This window comes from Nannobrachium achirus (assembly GCF_963921795.1).
Source record: "Nannobrachium achirus genome assembly, chromosome: 23".
In the NCBI taxonomy this organism is placed as follows: Eukaryota; Metazoa; Chordata; class Actinopteri; order Myctophiformes; family Myctophidae; genus Nannobrachium; species Nannobrachium achirus.
The window spans coordinates 36,248,762-36,269,469 of record NC_137830.1 but is presented as its reverse complement, the minus strand read 5'-3'; the positions used below and the strand labels follow the sequence as shown (position 1 = coordinate 36,269,469).

At 43.0% G+C, this 20,708-nt stretch overlaps 1 protein-coding gene across 1 annotated transcript in view; it reads right to left on the bottom strand.

The window, feature by feature from the left end:
- Positions 1 to 20,708, bottom strand: part of lrp6 (low density lipoprotein receptor-related protein 6) — a 135,386-nt gene that overhangs the window by 73,801 nt on the left and 40,877 nt on the right. The window contains exons 3-5 of the mRNA XM_080754485.1: positions 14,046 to 14,243; positions 8,392 to 8,588; positions 2,356 to 2,487 (exon numbers count right to left, since the gene is read on the bottom strand). Of these exons, the coding sequence (XP_080610611.1) occupies positions 2,356 to 2,487; positions 8,392 to 8,588; positions 14,046 to 14,243 (527 nt within the window). The remainder of the gene's footprint in view (positions 1 to 2,355; positions 2,488 to 8,391; positions 8,589 to 14,045; positions 14,244 to 20,708) is intronic.

Genomic DNA, 20,708 nt, shown 5'->3' with positions numbered 1-20,708 from the left:
TTAAATAGATATATTCAAAGACTGTCAAAAACAAATCATGATTTTTCAAAAATAGATCTACAAGCTCGCAGCGCGGCTGTGAGCTTGTAGATCTGCTATTTTTCAATAGTTAAAGCACTAAAGCGTAAATGGCTTAACAGCCTTGAACCCGTCGTGTCCTCTGTCTGCAACGCTGGAACTAACCGAGGAGGCCGTGCAGCCGAGGGAGGCACAAAGGCAACGACTAATTTGCCACTCTTTAGCAAAGCTTTAAAAGAAAAAGACCCCAACTTAGCATTGTCTGGTGGGGAATGGTGGTGTGGGGGGGGCGGGGAGGCAGGGAGGGGGTTAGGTCACGTCGGAGGGGTCCCAGTAAAGGGTAGAAGATGTGGCTGGGAGGGAGGGAGGGCTAACAATAGCCAGATGTAACCCCTGATGTCAGGGGGGCTTTTGGGGTGAGGGCTGGAGACCCCCAAAAAACGTCTGGCCAAAACCACTGGATGGTGTGTGATTTAAGAAGGGGGGCGGGGGGTGGATGAGAATGCACCGACCAAGCGCTGAAATGGTTAAAAAGCCAGCGTGGTGAATGGGGGCATTGTGTGTGTGTGTGTGTGTGTGTGTGTGTGTGTGTGTGTGTGTGTGCAGGGGGAGCATGTGATCCCCCCCACCCCACCCCCCAACCTCGCTCTGTTGACTGGGGGAACTCAAGCAAAAAATGTAAATAAAAGGCAGAGATGGGGAGTGTGAGAGAGAGAGAGAGAGAGAGAGAGAGAGAGAGAGAGAGAGAGAGAGAGAGAGAGAGAGAGAGAGAGAGAGAGAGAGAGAGAGAGAGAGAGAGAGAGAGGCCAGGGGTTTGGATTCACACACAGCTATCCCAGCGAGTGGAGTGGTGTTGCCATGGAGATCACAGGTCAGCCTGCACCACCTTCAGCTGGCCAGAGAGATGGCTAGAGCTGTGGTCCTTCTCAAACAGGGGCGTCACAGGGGGGGGGGCCCAAGGAGGTGGAGGGGCCTTAATTATTGTATTAGCTATTGAAAAATAGCAGATATACAAGCTCGCAGTTATGCCATTTTTTGAAAAGTCGTGAAAATGTGTGCAAATCTTTGAATAGACTGTTGTTATTTTTTAAGCGAACATTTGTAACTCAAATTTTGAAACTAAATATTTTGAGATGGGAAACATAGGTTTTTTCCAAAAACCTTAGTAGGATTTGAAATATTCAAAGACTTGTAATAACTTTCACGATCTTGTATAAAGCTCACAAGCTTTATACAAGCTTGTGAGCTTGTATATCTGCAATTATTTCAATAGTTAAAGCTCCCAGGGGCACAGAATCTGGTGCGACACCCCTGTTCTCAAACACTGTCATGTCAAAGACCCTCCCATAACATCAGGTTTGTGTTCATTTGGTCCCGAAATTATTCCTGATTTTTCCGTTTTTCGAGATTGTTCAAACAATTACAGACGCTCAGAGAACCTTGACTTTATCTGCACTGGACACCAGATAAACAAATGAACGGCCTTGACTAAAACCAAAACTAAACTAAGTGCTCAACATTAAAACATACATAAAGTGTGGAGGAACCACTGCTCTACAGTACGAAAACCACTTTTTGAGGTTTCAGTATAGAAACGCAGTGGGTGGGACTCGGGAGCGAGTAGTATGGTGATTATGGTGTGTGTGTGTGTGTGTGTGTGTGTGTGTGTGTGTGTGTGTGTGTGTGTGTGTGTGTGTGTGTGTGTGTGTGTTAGGGCATTCACCAAATATTCGAATATTCGAATATCAAAGTCACTATTCGACGTTGTTCACCGAAGTCGAATATTCGCTTATTTTAATTTTGTTATTGTTTTCTCTTTAAAAAATATATAGTTTATAAAGCTTGGCTATATGTACTGTATATAGGAAGTCATAAGAATGAGTTGTCAATGCACCTGGTGGATGAATTTCTCTTTTCTATACCAGGGGTTCTCAAACCTTTTTAGGCCGTGACCCCCAAAATAAACATATTTGAACTGGGGACCCCCACCCTGACAAGCACTTGGAATTGTAGGTATTACATTTAATGTGACTCGGTTCCGCAGATAAATATTGTGAAAATAGCAGATCTGCTATTTTCACAATGTTCGCCTCTTGCTTACTTAATATTTGCCAGTTTGGCCAGTTCTGTCGAATATTCGACTATTCGAATACTTTGAGGTCGAATAATTCGAATACTAAAAATCACTATTCGTGAATGCCCTGGTGTGTGTGTGTGTGTGTGTGTGTGTGTGTGTGTGTGTGTGTGTGTGTGTGTGTGTGTGTGTGTGTGTGTGTCAGGTGTGCTGCTAGGGGTGTGTGCGCTGTGCGGTAGGTACGGTGGGTGGGTGGTCCTCACCGTCTCGGCAGGTGTTGTGGTCGTCCAGCAGCTGGACTCCGGTGGGACAGGCACACTGGTAGTAGGGTTTCACCGGGGACAGCAGGCACAGGTGAGAGCAGCCTCCGTTCTTCACCGAGCAGGGGCTGCTCACTGCACAGAGAAACACACAGGGTCAGGGGTGTCGCACCAAATTCTGGGCCCCGGGTACAAGGATTCACTGTGGGGCCCCTGTGCTTTAACTATTGAAAAATAGCAGATATACAAGCTCGCAGCGCGGCACCGAGTGCCGCGCTGCGAGCTTGTAGATCTGCTATTTTTGAAACATCATGAAAATCTTTGAATATTTCAAATCCTTCTAAGGTTTTTTTTTAGAAATCTATGTTTCGATGGCAGTGGTTCTCAAACCTTTTCATGTGAAGGACCCCCAAAATGGTATGTATTTGGCCACGGACCCCCATCTCAAAATATTTAGTTCCAGGGACCCCCCCAAAAGCAAAATTTGAGTTAAAAAAGTTCGCTTAAAAAATACATATATTCAAAGATTTGCACACATTTTCACGACTAGCAGATCTAAAACTAACTAACTAAAACTAAAATATCGTTTCATTTTGTATCGTATCGAATCGGCAGTGCAAAGAATCGATTGTATCGATACTACCTACTTGTGCATTGTATTTAGCATTTTTAAGAAGACAAAATTAAAAGGAGGATAATTACGATTCCTTTCCATATAGCTACACTGGTCTATCGATAAGTGTGTGTAATCTCTGGGTTCATGTCAAGGTGCAGGTTTGTCAATATACAATGTCCATGTATTTGGCAGATAATCACTGTGTTTACTTATTTATATCCATAATAATACATGTTTCACTTAAAAACCTGCACTATCCACAGACACCTTTCACACAGATTGAATTTCTTTGCTAAATAGTAACTATATCGATTTTAAATCAATGAATCGAATCGTATCGTATCACCACGAATGAACCAATATCGTCCATGTATCGTATCGTCAACCATGTATCGTGATATGTATCGAATCGCTATTAAAAGGTATCGTTACACCCCTATTATTTATACATGGGGGAAGAAGTACTCTGCTTTTTTTACTCAAGCAGAAGTACCCATCTAAAGAAATACTGTTACAAGTAAAAGCGTTGGACCCTCAAAGACCTGGAACGCGCCCGAGTCGCGTTGGATTTTAACCACTTTAACCATTATTTTATGCTTTAACTGTTGAAAAATAGCAGATATACAAGCTCGCAGCGCGAGCTTGTATATCTCCAAATTATTGTGGGGGGGTCCCCAGATGATTAACTTAATGTGCAACATTGTTTTCTCTCTCAACAGTAAACAAACCAAGAAGTGTATAGAGGGTGTCTGCACATTTCTAAAGTGACAATTTAAGAATAAAGTGACCTTTTAATACAGTACCTATAAAATAACAAATTAAACATTGGCCAAATTGTCAAATATTAGAGGCAGAAATTGTGAAAATAGCCGAACTACATGCTCACAACGCCTCGCAACGCGAGGCGTTGTGAGCATGTAGATCGGCTATTTTCACAATAGAACCATGTATTAAACCATGTATAGACCCCACCACCCACCAGGGTGGGGGGGGACCCCAGTTTAAATATAATTATTTTGGGGGTCGTGGCCTGAAAAGGTTGAGAACCATTGTTCTAGTACGCAGGTAGCACATTGGTACGCAGGCAGCACAGTGCTATGCAGGCCAGGCAGTGCAGCGCAGCGCCAGTGTTGATTTCGTCGACTAAAACTATGACGAAAAATGTTTGTCGACTGTGTTTTTTTTTTCCACTGACGAAAACTAAATACAAACTAAGCTGTGATGACTAAAACTAAGACTAAATATAATGACAATTTCGTTCAACAAAATAAAAACTAGCCTAAAAAGTTAGGGAGGGACTAGTGGGGAAGAGAGTCATTTTATGTTTTGTTGCTCTCAGGTGTTGCGTGCTAAAAATAGCCGATCTACAAGCTCACAACGCGTCACAGCGCAACGCGTTGTGAGCTTGTAGATCAGCTATTTTCAGCACACAACCAAGTGTAAAACCAGTCATTACGATGCCATCAAGGCGTGCCAAAATACATTTCAGTTGACTAAATCAACTGTAGATTTAGTCGCCTAAAATCATATGATATTTAGTCAACTAAAATTAGTCTAAAACTAAAACTTTTCAGGTGACTCAATTATGACTAAAACTAAATGACATTTTATTCAAAAGACCATGGCTAAAACTAAATAAAACTCTGCTGTCAAAAACAACAATGCGCAGCGCAGCAGAGCGGGCTGGAGGCGCGCGGGCTGGAGGCGCGCAGGAGCACCGCCACACAGGCCCTCATTGTTATTCACATCTGCTCTGAGGATGTGCGTCTGCCTGCCACCTGAAGCACCCGGAGCGGGAGCACATCATCACCACGTCGGGGAGAAGAGACAGGGACATGCTGGGCCCCTGATTCAGCCCGAGAAACAGAGTTGGAGATGCCCTCATTGCGCGCTATAGAGAGAGATCTCTCTATAGCGCTGCTGCTACTCAAAGATGTGTCATTTCAGATCATGACAAGTGACAAGCCAGTGGGCCAATTACATGAGTTATATTTCGTTGTTGTCGGGTGGAAAACTTGTATGTCCAAAACCATTTGTTTTGTATTTATCATTTTAAAAATGATTTAAACTAGTGAAAACAGAAGATCTACAAGCACACAACGCCTCGCGCCGCGAGGCGTTGTGTGCTTGTAGATCTGCTGTTTTCATTACTTTTGGGCGACGGCCTTGTATGATGAAGCAGGGCTTTGCTTTGCGAAAAAATCTACAAATGTGAAACTTGGAGATACGAGGTTTCTGCCCGACAGTGACGATTTACTTTTTTGGCCGCCAGACCCCAAAAGGGATTTTCTTTTCCTAATGGCCGGCCTGGACCGGCCGGGAATGAACCGGCCGTTCGGGAGTTATCCCGCTTTTCCCAATGGCCAGCACGTCCCTGAGAAGAGACCAGGAGGAGGTTGTGACTAGGGGTGTAACGATACATTTTAACAGCGATACGATGCGCATCAAGATACATGGTTAACGATACGCTACATGGACGATATTGGTTCATGGCGATACGATACGATTCCATTCAATGATTTAAAATCGATATAGTAACTATTTTTTATTTTTTTTAAATTATCCCACGGTTTTTGCAACCCATTTTTCTCACCCGGTGACTACCTAACCTGTAGTCCTGGTTTCCGCACTCCCCCTGCCGCGCCAGGGGACATTGGGGAGCACCCGGCTGGCTAGGGGGAGGTAGTATAGAAACCAGGACTACTGCATGTTTTTGTGTGAGGGCCTATGCCCAAGGAGACACGGGGAGAACATGCAAACTCACCACAGAAAGGCCCTATCGCCAACCCCACCTAGGGTGTGGGTGCTGATGACGCGGGTGGAGGAACACGCCCCCAGCGCCCACAGCTTCCCCCGGCGGGAATCGAACCCAGGACCTTCTAGCTGTGAGGCGAAGTGCTAACCACTGCACCACCGTGCCCCCTGATATAGTAACTATTTAGCAAAGAAATTAAATCTGTGTAAAACGTGTAAAAAAAGGTATTATTATGGAAGTAAAGGCTGTGATTATCTAGCAAATACTTGGACATTATATTTAAACACATAAGGACAAACTCACCTTGACATCAACACAGAGATTACACACATTTATCGATAGACCAGGAGTAGCTATATGGAATGGAAAGGTAATTAGACCCCTCTTTTTCATTTTTCCTCTTAAAATGGCTAAATACAAGGCAGTGAAGGCACAAATATTTAGTTTCCATAATCCATACAATCAATTATTTGCATTGCAAAACGATTCGATACCGATTACCGCATTTTAAAACAATAGGATACGATACAAAGCCAAAACGGTACGATATTTGGATTTTGCCAACGATATAGAAGATCATTGCAAATTAAAATCGATTTTTCGATTCAGTTACTATATCGTTACACCTCTAGTTGTGACCGAATGTGGACCCCCACCCCCACCCCACACCACACCACACCCCCCCTCTCTCTCTGAAAGATTCTTTGCATATGATGAGGGACAGAGAACAAGGGTTCTATTGTCTGCGTGGCCATCACACAAGAATGGGGGGGGAAAAAGGTGAGTTGGACTGCAAAGAGTGGCCTTGAAACGAATCCACCGCCGCCCCGATTCGTCTATTGTTTTCATGCACGTCTTGAGGAAAGACGAGAAAATGTACGTTTTGCGAAAGGGACGGGGGGGGGGGCAAACCATCAACACACGTAAACTGTCAGTCACTGATATCCACACACATGAAGCATCCTGAATAATAACACAAAATACCCTCTTTTCTTACAGATATTTTTGGGCCTTTTTCTGCCTTTATTTTATAGTGGACTATTTTATAGTAGACTGACAGGAAATGGGGGGAGACGCACTGCATACGCAATTAATGCCGTTTCACTGATGAAATGCACGAAAAGTGCCAGTGTTTCCGTCTTGGTGACCAACAATGAGAAGCAGAGCATTCTGTCAGCAAAGCTGGTACTTCTGTGTCCATTACAAATTAAGGTTATTTTGCTTCAAGCCCATATCAACACTGCAAAGTAGCCTACAAGACAGTCCGTCAGTCTGTGCGAGGTGAGAGCTCTTCTGATAACTAAATTGACAGAATCTTTTGTACAACCTAGTAAAGCAGAAGATACGGGGATTTGAAGAATGGGCTACCTCTCAAAACTTGGCATAGGCCTACTTTAAATCAGTAGATCTCTCTATAGATCTGTAAAGGGTCCAATTGGAACCCCCTCAACGTACGTAAGTAGTGCCAAGCAGGGCCTTGGTGAGTTAGGGCCTTGGTTTGATGGCCTGTGGATCTCCATATATGGGCATAAGGGGGTACCCTAACATTCTCATTTTCGGCCTGGGATTTATTACATCAGAAATCTCCATGTATGGGCATAAAAGTTGTTTTTCTTTTTCTGGGAATGACCATATATGGACTTTTATACCCTGAGAAATCTCGTAGCTTGTCTGACTGTCAGTACAGGAAGTGATGTCACGTGACATCCTTTTTATGCCCATATACGAGTCATTTTGTACCACATCACTGTGACTCACTGACATCACACTGACATCACTTCCTGTACGGACGTACGGACAGTCAGACAAGCGACGAGGTTTGAGAATCACTGACATTAGAAACATGTCTTTTTAAAAACCTTAGAAGGATTTCGAAGACACTTTTAGAATTGGGTCAAAATATTCAAAGACTTGCACAAATCTTCACGATTTCTCAAATAGCAGATCTGCAAGCTCACAGTGCGCACTGTGAGCTTGTATATCTGCAATTTTATTTATAGTTAAAGCATAAAATAATGGTTGAAGTAACAATGCGTAATAATGCGTTCCCGGTCATAATGCCATGGGTTGATTATTTGGTTAGGAGTTAGGATGTATTTTTCGGGGGGTGAAGTGCCCTAGTGCTACTCACTAGGGCATTCACGAATAGTGATTTTTAGTATTCGAATTATTTGACCTCAAAGTATTTGAATAGTCGAATATTCGACAGGACTGGCGAAACTGTCAAATATTGAGTAAGCAAGAGGCGAACATTGTGAAAATAGCAGATCTACATGCTCACAACGCCTCGGAACGCGAGGTGTTGTGAGCATGTAGATCTGCTATTTTCACAATATTTATCTGCGGAACCGAGTCACATTAAATGTAATACCTACAATTCCAAGTGCTTGTCAGGGTGGGGGTCCCCAGTTGAAATATGATTATTTGGGGGGTCACGGCCTAAAAAGGTTTAAGAAGCCCTGGTATAGAGCATTAACAAATTCATCCACCAGGGGCATTGACAACTCATTCTTATGACTTCCTATCTAGCCAAGCTTCTGTATATATTTTCTAAAGGGAAAACATTAAAAAAAGAAAAATAAGCGAATATTAGACTTTGGTGAACAACGTCGAATAGTGACTTTGATATTCGAACATTCTAATATTCGGTGAATGCCCTGCTACTCACATGAGGGCTGGCGCTTGGCGCTGAACACGTGGATGTCCATGGGGGAGAAGATGTCGGAGTGGACCTTGCGTCGCTCCTCCCCCGTCTGCTTCCGGCAGGAGTGGATGGAGTGGGTGTTCCAGTCCGTCCAGAACAGCGTGTCCTCGTACAGGGTCAGGGCGAAGGGGTGGGGGAGGTCGCCTTTCACCACCACCTCCCTGGAAGCAACATCACATCAATACAGTCATTCACTCGCAGCACATTTTGATTTAGTTTGAGTCATAGTCTTTTGAATTAAATTTCGTTTTAGTCATAATTTAGTCACCTGAAAGGTTTTAGTTTTAGTCTAATTTTAGTCGACTAAATATCATGAGATTTTAGTTGACTAAATCTACAGTTGATTTAGTCAACTAAAACGTATTTTGCCAGGCCTTGATGGCATCGCAATGACTGACTTTGCATGCTTCGTTGCATGCTGAAAATAGCCGATCTACAAGCTCACAAGCTTGTAGATCGGCTATTTTCAGCATGCAACACCTGAGAGCAACCAAACATAAAATGACTCTCTTCACAGCATTAGTCCCTCCCTAACGTTTTAGTCTAGTTTTTATTTTGTTGACGAAATTGTCAATATATTTAGTCTTAGTTTTAGTCATCACAACTTAGTTTCTATGTAGTTTTTATTTAGTTTTTGTCAGTGAAAAAAACGCAGTCGACAAACATTTTTCGTCATAGTTTTAGTCGACAAAATCAACACTGTTCACTCGGTTGCTCGTCATCAAGCTCATCACGCAGTCAGGTCAAATTGTCTCGGAGCAGTGGTTCCCAACATTGGGGTCGGGACCCACTCGTGGGTCACAGACACATTTCCATGGGTCCCTTAATTTGTTTTGTTTCCTGTATTTTGTCAAAACATTTTCAAAAAATATTCCCCAAAAGGTTCGGATTTTTAAGTAATCGAAAAATATATAATGATTTTTGGAAGTAATTTAATAAAATAAATTAACGAAAAATCTTAGGAAATTCCATAAATTAGAAAAGGTTAAGAAGTAGTGAAAATCTACAAGATCTACAAGCTCAAAATGCGATCTGCAGTTTTCACTAGTTTTGGGCCCCGGCCTGAAAAGTTTGGGAACAAATGTACTCAAGTCTGAACGCTCTGACCGCTTTCTTTCGGCTACACACCAAATACACAGCAGAAATAGCCGTTGCGACACGCTGGGAGCTTCGACTATTGTTTGTCGAATGTTGCCCCCCCAGAATAGGCATGCTGCTGGGGTTCAAGTGGTTGGAAGCTGCATTATGTGTGTTTAACCACAGCATCTATTGGTTAACCATAATGTCCATTTGGTAACATTAACCATAAATAGCAGATCTACGAAGCTCACAACTGACAACGTGTCGCCATTGTAGCTCAGCTATTTTCGTGGTGAAGCATTTTGGTGGAAATCTTTATGGAAAAAAGCAGTACAGAGCCAACTCCGCAGAGCCAAGTCTACAGGTTTTAAGTGGTTATGTTAAGATAAATGCAAAAGAAACATAAAGACTTTAAATTAAAGGTGATACACCATGAAATTTCACTTTTCCTATTTTAAAACCTTTTTTTGGGGTCCCACTAGCACCTTCTATCCTCACAAAGTCCCATTTCTGACCGTTTTGTCTTTCTCTGGTTTTGAGAAGGCGAAGGTTAAAAGTATCCCACGGGTTCTCAAAACAGGCTGTCCAGATTTGCTGCCGATTGTGACGTCATCTGCCGATTGTGACGTCATCACAAAAAAAAAAAAAAAAATCTAAAAAAAAAAAAAAAATCTAAAAGATTTTTTTTTTGGGGGGGGGGGGGGCGCAGTTCAGGCCAAAGGTGGTACTGCAGCTGAAATGCTCTGAGAGCCATTCAAAAATGAGAGAGGCTCTCTATTCAGTAGTGGTAATTTAGCCTCAAACCTTTTGAAAAACGTTTTTGGGACATAAACAATATGACATAAATACTTTTTAAATGCATGGTGTTTCACCATTAACAGCGTCGCCAAACTGGTGGCCCGATAGATTCTACGAAGGCGTAGAATTTGGCCCGCCTGATGATTTTGATGAAAAATAAACAAATGCGACCATTTATTTATGTCACCAATCTGATGACGCCCTTGCCACTGTCTGTACGGGCTCTCCTCTCCGGTGAGAGCTCTGGGTAAACAGACAGCAGTTACTGTACCTACCAGCTCTTCACTTTGCATAAACTATGTTGTCAGACACAGTACAAAACACACAATACTACGACAACATTGAAGGTCGGTGCATTCGACAGATAAATGTGTCACAAATCACTTTTCTTCTGTGAGTTTGACAGCAAACCTGTGCCTCGCACGCTCGCAAAAAGGTGTCTGTTGCAGAGGAATACTCAACACCATCAAACTACACTGAGAGACGCCACGCAGAGAAAAATAAAACAATCACGCAAGAAGACGGAAAAACCACGCTAAATGTTAAGAACGTTTCAGTGTTAAGCTCAACGTTAGGCATTTTGGCCATACATGGAGAATTGGAGAACCCGTTTGACCTAAACATGGAGACTTGGAGAACCCTAAGTATGGAGATTTATGGAGAGGACCCCTCATGTCACAGGGACTGTCGTGTCGTCATAGATGGCATGTCACATGAGACTAGCGTCATAGACAGCATGCGTTGCCGGGCAGACATCATAAACTGTACAATGGCAATAACCATATAAGGAGTGGTTGCTAGGAGAATGTATCATGCCACGTCACACGTAGAAACCTTGTGTATATAAGCCAGCGTGTCGGTTGGGCTTGCCAGATTCCAGAGACTCGCCTCCAGTTGACCACAGAAGAATCAATAAGCTAAGCATAGCAATAACTAAGCTAAGCACAGCACTCTCGATAGACCTAGTAGTCGAGCAATATACCCAGAGGGTTAGATCGGGCTAAGCATTGAAGAGTCCTAACAGACATCCGTCAGAGGTTCTGCCGGTGAGAAACGAGCCTGCGTCAGAGCCAAAGGCCGAGCTCTACTTCACTAAAGTTAAAGAGCTTGAAGCAGCCCTGCAAAAAAAACTAAAACAGCAATCCATGTTTTACCATAAGGCAGGAGACTCACGACTAAGGATGGGACGATAATCGTTATTATTATCGTTTATCGAGAAAAATAAAACTCACAATAATCGTATCGTGGCATTTAGGCCTAGAATTATTGAATGCTTTAACCAGTGAAAAAAAAAACAGATATACAAGCTCACAGCACGGCACCGAGTGCCGCGCTGTGAGCTTGCAGATCTGCTATTTTTGAAAAAGTTGTGAAAATGTGTGCAAATCTTTGAATATATGTATTTTCAAAGCGAACGTTTGTAACTAAAGTTTTGCTTCTGGGGGGTCCCTGGAACTAAATATTTTGAGATGGGGGTCCGTGACCAAATAAATATCATTTTGGGGGTCCTTCACATGAAAATGTTTGAGAACCACTGACATAGTAGTCTCTCAAGAACAGACTAACTGAGCTCCAGTTAAGTGAAAAAAAGGACCTTTTCTTTGACGATGGCTGGCCAGATTGCTGACATAGAAACATAGGTTTTTCAAAAAATCTTGGAAGGATTCAAAAGACACACGATTTTTCAAAAATAGCAGATCTACAAGCTTGCAGCGTGGCACTCGGTGCCGCGCTGTGAGCTTGTATATCTGCTATTTTTCAATAGTTAAAGCATAAAATAATGATACACAATAATGTGTACCCGTTCTAAATGGGTTCAATTTATCGTGAAATTGTCCTCCGTCATGCATTGAGATCAATTCACCTTTTATTTGCCGGGCTGCATATCTGGCACCTCCATAATTAGTAAAACGGACCTGGAAATAACGTACTTGATACCGGTACTTAGATAGATAGATAGATAGATAGATAGATACCTTTATTATCCCAAGGGGGAAAATTTGTTGCCCAGACGCAGGACAGCAGTATAAGGTTATTTACAAAGTTACAGAGAAGTATGAAAAAGATAAAAAGAAAAAACAAGAACAGAGTACAGAGTACAGTACGTACAGTAAGAGCAAGGTACAACAGGAAAGGGAACGAATAATATATATACATAAAGTGTCTTAAAGCACGACTATCAAAAAATAATACAGTGCCCAAATCAAAGTGACCATACAGTCAATGCTAGTTAGTGCAACAAGTATCTCTACATCATGTCAAACACAAGCAGAAATACTAAAAGAAAACTACTAACACAACCTAATAGTGCAGTGTCCAAAGGTCAGAGCGATAAAAACAACTAGCAAAAAAGAATAAAAATAAACAAGAAAGGGTGATGCGGCAAGACGCACAAAATACAGTTGATACAGTCTTTTTTTTAGCAAATAACTGTGCCAAAAAATAGCCGATCTACAAGCTCAGGACGCGTCGCGACATGTTGTGAGCTTGTAGATCGTCTATTTTTTGTCAAAAGTTCCCGCCCCAGGATAATGGATGTTGGGGATATTTGATTATCGCGATACTATCTTAAATCCCATTTTCTTTGGTCACAATAATCGTGACGTGACATTTTCATATTGTCCCATCCTTACTCACGACAGACTCAACGGGTAATAATAATAATAATAATAATAATAAAACTTTATTTGTATAGCACCTTTCATGACATGAAATGCAGCTCAAAGCGCTTTACAGAGCAGAAGATGAAGCACAAGTGCTTAACAGAAAAAAGATAAAAAAATAAAAAATAAAAACATAAAACAATTGAAGAACAATTTCAGAACAGTGCGGACATCAATAGCAGCACAGGGATTTAAAAATTCAGCTAAAAGCAAGAGTAAAGAAATAGGTCTTGAGCTGTGCTTTAAAGCTATCCACAGAGGCTGCCTGTCTTTATTGATTCCAGTTTATTCCAAGCTGTCGGCTCCTAGAAGCAGAAAGCTGCTTCGCTATATTTTTTATGTGTCATTACATCGAGTAGGTCTGCACTAGAAGACCCGAGAGGGTGGTTTGGAACGTATCTATGCAGGCAGTCATAGAGATATGAAGGTGCCAGACCATTTAGCGCTTATAAAGAAGTAAAATAATTTAAAATCAATCCTAAAAACAACCGGGAGCCAGTGTAGAGACGCTAAAACTGAATAATATGTTCTCTTCATATCTCAACATCCATCTCTCTGTGAGCAGGCTTTTCTCTGTAATAAATCCAAACTGCACTCCCACAGGTGACACAGACATCCGAGTGACATTATGAAAGATTACGACAGCTCACAAACTGGTCCCTGAGGTTGACAGGTTAGTTAGAGCCGAGAGCTGTCATGACTCATGGCAGGTGTCTGGAGGCAGCCAGGGGAAACATGACGTTGTTGTCGGGTGAAAACCCTGTATGTCCAAAACCGATCGTTTTGCATTTATCATTTTAAAAATGCGAACTAGCGAAAACAGCCGATCTACAAGCACACAGATCGGCTGTTTTCACAAATTTTGTGCGACGGGCCTTGTATGATGAAGAAGGGCTTTACTTTGCGAGAGAACGTACACATTTGAAACTTGGAGATACGAGGTTTCCACCCGTCAACGACGATGAGTGACAGTGTTAATTGCACTTCAACATGCAAGCAGCGAAGTGATGTATTGAACGTCAAACTTAAGTTTCTTGTGGAGAATAAGAAACAAAACGTTTTAAGTGAAAACTGTACCTTGAGGTTCCGTCCAGGTTGGAGCGGTGTATAAAGTTGTATTTAGCGTCGGCCCAGTACAGCTGCTGTTGGCTGTAGTCCAGCGTCAGCCCGTTGGGCCAGTAGATGTCCTTGTCGATTATCATGGCGCGATTGGTCCCGTCCATGCCCGCTCTCTCGATCTTTGGAATTTCACCCCAGTCCGTCCAGTACATGTACCTGTGCACACCAGAGGAGAACAACACAGCCATGTCAGGAACTGCCGAAAATAAATACAATATTTGGGTCACTTCATAATGATGCATAACTGTCGGTGATACCACCAGACGTTTCCCCTATATGTATTATACTGTGGCGGCCCATGTTTTGTTTTGTTTTAGCGTTTTCAACATGCGCAGTGAACTCCACACTGAAGGAATCTCAGATTCTCCGTCTGAATCACCTGTTGCCTACAACAAGGGGTAAGCAGACTAAACCAAGCTACAGTATAGTTGCAGAATGTTTAGAAACCGACCCACTCTGTCGTCAACTTCATTTGGGAGAAAAAGAAAGCGATCGGCGGTGTTGCGTCACTGAAAGAATGAATGACAGACAAAGGACTTCATCTGTTGTGGTTGTAAATAGCCACAGTAATGTTTTGATAATCGGTGCATTTCCATACACTGTGCCTATATGCCTATTTGTTCTGATGTTTCAGTGGCATAGCCACTGTGTGTGCACCAATGTTATGTTATTGTTAGGCTATTTGATTTGTCTCCATAGCCTTTGGAGGGGAAGTGTTGTTATTGATTGTGTTAAATTTATGTAAAAAGAATAAGCCATATAGAAACGTGAAAAAAAAAAAAAAAAAAAAAAACGGATAAAAACCGCAAGTGCACGCGAATCACGTACATGAGGAGCCCAGCCCGCCACAGTTTCAACTAGGGGTGGGCGATATGGAAAAATACAATATCACGATATTTTCCCAAGCTGTATCACGACACGATACACGATTTTATCACGATTCTTTTTTCATGTTGTTTTTTATGGTTATTTTTCAAGTTACTTGATAAAAACTAGACTCTCTGGGTTCCTTTTGGGAGGTCTAAATTGAACTTTACAAGTATGTAACTCTGACAGTATACAAATGAAACCAAATGGACCCTTACGGGTCCATTTGGTTTCATTTGTATACTGTCAGAGTTAAGGGGAGACCTTGACATTTTAAATTTTGAGAACTACTGATTTAGACCAAAATGCAGGTTTACGGTAAATTGAATTCTGCAATGAATGTCTGTATTAACGATTAAACAGGATTTTTTACAAGGCTCCCTCAATTGTATCACGATATATACGATACCTCTGAAAAGGCATATCGTGGAGACATTGTATCGTCTCAGCGATAGTTATCACCATATCGCCCAGCCCCTAGTTACAACTCCATCCTAGGGGAAACACTGGATCAGAACACCAGGGAACAGAAAAGAGAAAAACGTGGTTCTATAAATGCCTTCTAAATCCTAATCGTTTTCTGAAAAACTTATGGTGCCATCAGTGGTGCTCAAACCTTACCCCCCAAATTATCTCAGACCCCCATCTCAAAATATTAGTTTTCCAGGGACCCCCAGAAGTAAAGATTTGAGTTTAAAAAAATTGCTTTGAAAAAATATATATTCAAAGATTTGCACACATTTTTGCACTTTTTCAAAAATAGCAGATCTACAATCTCCAACCCCACCCCCCCCCCCTCTTCTCTGAAAAACCACCAAAACATGGTGCTTATGCGACAACAAATGTCATCCACTTCCTCACATGAGTAAACCAGTGACGTGACAATGCAGTCGATTCTGACTCGGAATCGTATCCCAACAACGCCACTGTATTTTAATTGGGCAAGTCTGGTCTGGCTCTCGACAAGTTTCAACACCATGCTTTTGGGGGTTAGCCCCAAAGAAATTACATGGTGTCTAAATAGCTAGTGTGGATAGGACACTAATAGGTGGTTAACAGTAGAATTATCAATGATCAGGGGGCTCGTAGCCTGCTCTGGGCCAGCGCAGAATGTGTGTGAACGTGATGGGTTAAACTAAGACAAAGCCAGGCTGTCATTAGCTTACGTTAGCCCAGGGCTAAGCCGGGGACCAGAGTCACCTACTGGTAGTGCTTCTCAAACCTTTTCAATTCAAGGACCGCACAAGTAGTATTTCAGCATGTACTAGTGATGCGTTTTGCATCATATGATGCAAAACGCATCACTAGTACATGCTGAAATACTATGCTGGGGCATTGCACCCTCAGTTGCAAGTTGTGCCCCCTCAGTTTATATTCTATGTAAAGTCAAGAAAATATCAAAAACAACACAAATATTGGCTGATTATTATTATTGTCATAGAGATTACAATAACAGTATTGAAACACAGTTGCCCCCTATAATAATTATTTGATTATTATTACTCCCGTCTAATCGCAATTTAAAAATCACCTAAACCACAGTGCAGTAGCAGCGGCTGTTATTTGGGGAAATCTCTCTAAGTCAAACGCCGATAAGGCAAACGCTGATAAGGCAAACGCAAATGTACTGCCCGGGTCTCCTACCGTAGTGATCTTCTGCCGTCTTGTTAAGGAAACAGAGTAGCCTCCTTATTTTTAGCAATACAATGGTTATATGTCACAGTTATTGTCCACGACATTGCAAGCGGCGCGAAGGCCAGCGGACGGCGCGAGTGCCCGCGAAGAGCGGGCCAGGGCCGCGCGGCCGACGGAGCGCACGATAAACGCATGAATGGAATGAAACGCGATGCAGGTGAGCTCACATTTCACCATAACAAAAGGAGGTTTTAAAAAAAGGAGTTTGGCTTATCAGCGTTTGCCTTATCTGCGTTTGGCTTATCAGGACGTGTCCTGTTATTTCAGCTCCCAAAATCTGGCATCTGTTGTAGGTATTATAGATAATATAAAGAATGTTCATTATTACTAGCCTATATACAACATTTGTGCACCCTCACAATTTTCAACAGCCCCCATTTCACCCTGCAGCCGGCCCTGCTATATGGGTTTCCTTTCTCCCCTGCACTTCTGTGTCTTGTTTTCATTCTTATTGTTACCTTATGTACAGTAATGTTTTTGAGCGGTGGTCACAACGCTCCTATACGTGGCCGTGTGTGTGGGTCTGTCTGTCTGTCTCCGTAGCCTGCAGTTACCTTTTCTGACCACACATGTTAAGGGAGGGGCGCTGTTGCACACACACACACACACACACACACACACACACACACACACACACACACACACACACACACACACACACACACACACACACACACACACACACACACACACACACACACACACACACACACACACACACACACACACACACACGCTCAGTTCACACAAGTGTGATTTTTTATTGTGCGAATAGATAAAACAAAACAAATATTGGCTAATTTTGCTGGGGACCTCCTGTAAACCCCTTCAGAGACCCCACTTTTAGAAGCCCTGCCGTAAAGAACAGACAGACAGACATAGTGGAGTGCTGTCTGGGATAACAGGAGGCAGACAGACAGACAGACAGACAGACAGACAGTGGGAGACTTCTCTCGAGTACTGCATACGCTTAGCCACTGCTGTTGCCTAGCAACCAAATGCAACACAAGAGGCAGACCTGTGTCTACTTGAGCCAAACAAACAAACTCGCCACGAGAAAATCACATTGAAAAAGCTAAGAAGAGTGTGTGTGTGTGTGCGTGTGTGTGTGTGTGTGAGAGAGAGCACAACAATCCTGGATTGGCCATTAACCCTACAGTGTCTGACCACCTTCCAAAAGAGAAACAAGCGGTCAGGTCTACGAAAACAAGCCCAAAGAACACACACACACACACACACACACACACACACACACACACACACACACACACACACACACACACACACACACACACACACACACACACACACACACACACACACACACACACACACACACACACACACACACACACACACACACACACACACACACACACACACACACAGAGAGAGAGAGAGAGAGAGAGAGAGACAGCTATTTGAAAAAGCAGATCTACAAGCTAACAATGAGTTGTGATTTTTGTGAAAAATCTAGAATATTTCTTTGAAGCATTTTAACATAAAATCTTGTATGGAGGGGGGGGGGGGGGGCGGGGGTGCTGTAGCCTGCTGGAACAAAACACATTCAGATGGGGGTCAATGGACAAAATACAAAATAGAGGTCCTTGACATTTTGAGAACCACTGGTTTAAACAACATTAGGAAGCAAGCCACAGTTCATGGTGGGGGGGGGGGGGGGGGTCAGAAACTGCTGTGCCGCTCGTTTGCCTTAATTAACCTCCCAGCTGGACAGAGCCCGCACTCCCCCACCCGACAACATGTCCCCCCCCGTTCCACCCATCCCCCCACCCCAGGCACTGGCCAGCCAGCAGTGTGAAAAGCTAACCACAAAGCACCGGAGGGACTCTAAAAACCGTGTAGCGAGAGGGGAAGAGTTTATGAGGAGCCGAGGGTAAACAGGGCAAGGGGCCCCTGCTGAGACGCGGAGGAGACCCCGCGACACGCTTGGAATTCCTCGACAGAAAAGAATAACAAGAGCCACGGATCTGGCAGCGCGGCGGAAAGCAAGCGGCTCTGGATCGTGTGGAGGGAGGGGGTTTTAAGCAGACGCCTGGTCCTGACATAATATGGTCACTGTCGAGCAGAAACCTTGTATCTCCAAGTTTCGAATTTGTATGTTTTTTCACCAAGTAAAGCCCTGCTTCATCATACAAGGCCGTCGCACAAAACTAGTGAAAACAGCCGATCTACGAGCAAACAACGCCTCTGTGTGCTTGCAGATCGGCTGTTTTCTAGCCATAAATCATAACACCTGTAGAGGTCGCTCACAGGAGTTATAAAGGGGAGTCAGAAGGCTCTTGATGGTTGAGCTCCAACGTCCATATTCGGCTCAAAACATGTACAAATCAATAAGGTGCTGCTCACCGCATCGTCGAAACAGCTTTCTATCTACCGATGAGCCCACTCGTCGGCATGCGTTAGTCCATATGTTTCCAATAAATTAATGTTTACTCAAACTTCTCCGAGACTCGTGTTTCCTCGTCGGAATGTTTCCGCCTTCAGAACTACAGAACGTTGGAATACTTCCGCATACAAAAATGTTATGTCCTAGTATCAGCGAATATCAACGGCGATCAACGTTACGTGATATGTTCGGCTATTTTTAGCCAAAAACAAGGAAAGCGATGAGACTCTGAGAAGTTTGAGTAAACATTAATTTATTGGAAACATATGGACTAACACATGCCGACGAGTGGGCTCATCGGTAGATAGAAAGCTGTTTCGACGATGCGGTGAGCACCTTATTGATTTGTACATGTTTTGAGCCGAATATGGACGTTGGAACTCAACCATCAAGAGCCTTCTGACTCCCCTTTATAACTCCTGTAGAGACGTAACGTCCGAATATTAGCGACCTCTACAGGTGTTTTTATGGCTAGGCTGTTTTCACTAGTTTAGTTCATTTTTTAAAGGATACACACAAAACTAACGATTTTGGACATACAAGGTTTCCACCCGACAACGACGATATGGTTCTATCTAAAAAAGCTCCATCTCCTGGCTGCGGCTGAAGGGATGGATGTAGTGCAGAGGACAGGACCACAGCCTCCAGCCCAGTGGAGAGGAGACCTGCAGGCCAGATGCCTTGTTGGCTGGGAGACAGTCAGCAGAGAGCAGGCACGTGCACACATAGACATCAAAGGGGGCTTGAGCCCCTGCCCTTTTATCCATCTGTAAAAAGTGCCCTCTGCCAGACCATGAATGCAGTTTTTACTATGGTGAAAGAAATGCAAATTCCCTCTTTCCATGCCATACCTGAAGCCAGCATTCAAGAGAATAGCCTTGTCCAAACTCTCCTGAACTTGAATGCAGCATCTTATAGGTTGAAAGAATTGCCCTCTCTCAGCTCTCTGTGTAGAAATCCATGCCTTCACGCCACATCTCCAGTATTGACTTGATTATGCTTAGTTCGGTGTGGTATCAAGCACCAAAAATAGCCAACCTCCAAGCTCACAACGCGTTGCGCTGCGGCGCGTTTTGAGCTTGGAGGTCGGCTATTTTCGATGTTTTCACCAAAAGGCCCTTTTAGAAATTTCAGCCCCTGCCTCTCTAACATTCTCTGCACGTCCCTGGCAGAGAGAGACAGCGAGCATTGAAGATAGGGCTCACATAAATTCATATTCCATCCGAGGTCGGTCCAAAAAACAAACTGCCCAGTGCAATGTGAAAACACAATGGTTTTGTTTTCCGTTATTTCTTCGCACAAGAAAAAAGAAATACATCAAAAGTGTAACAGCAAAAACGAAATTTCGCCAACAGATTCTGCCAACAACACAAACAAGCACCCGGAAGGAAGTGGACTAAGAAAGGGGAGGAGCCAAACCGAGTTCCTGTTTTTTTTTTTTTTTTTTTAACTAATGAGCTCCCTGAAATTTTTACCATGATCATTGAAGAATTTAAAATTTTTAAGAACTTAAATCAAAAATGTGTTTTTCAAATGCATTTATTTTGCACTCTTTGACACACACTATCGGGTGAAAACATCAGTAATCATCACCAATCGGTGAGCTAGGACTCTCTCAAATAAACCAGACTCTAGTCTAGACGAAACAGACA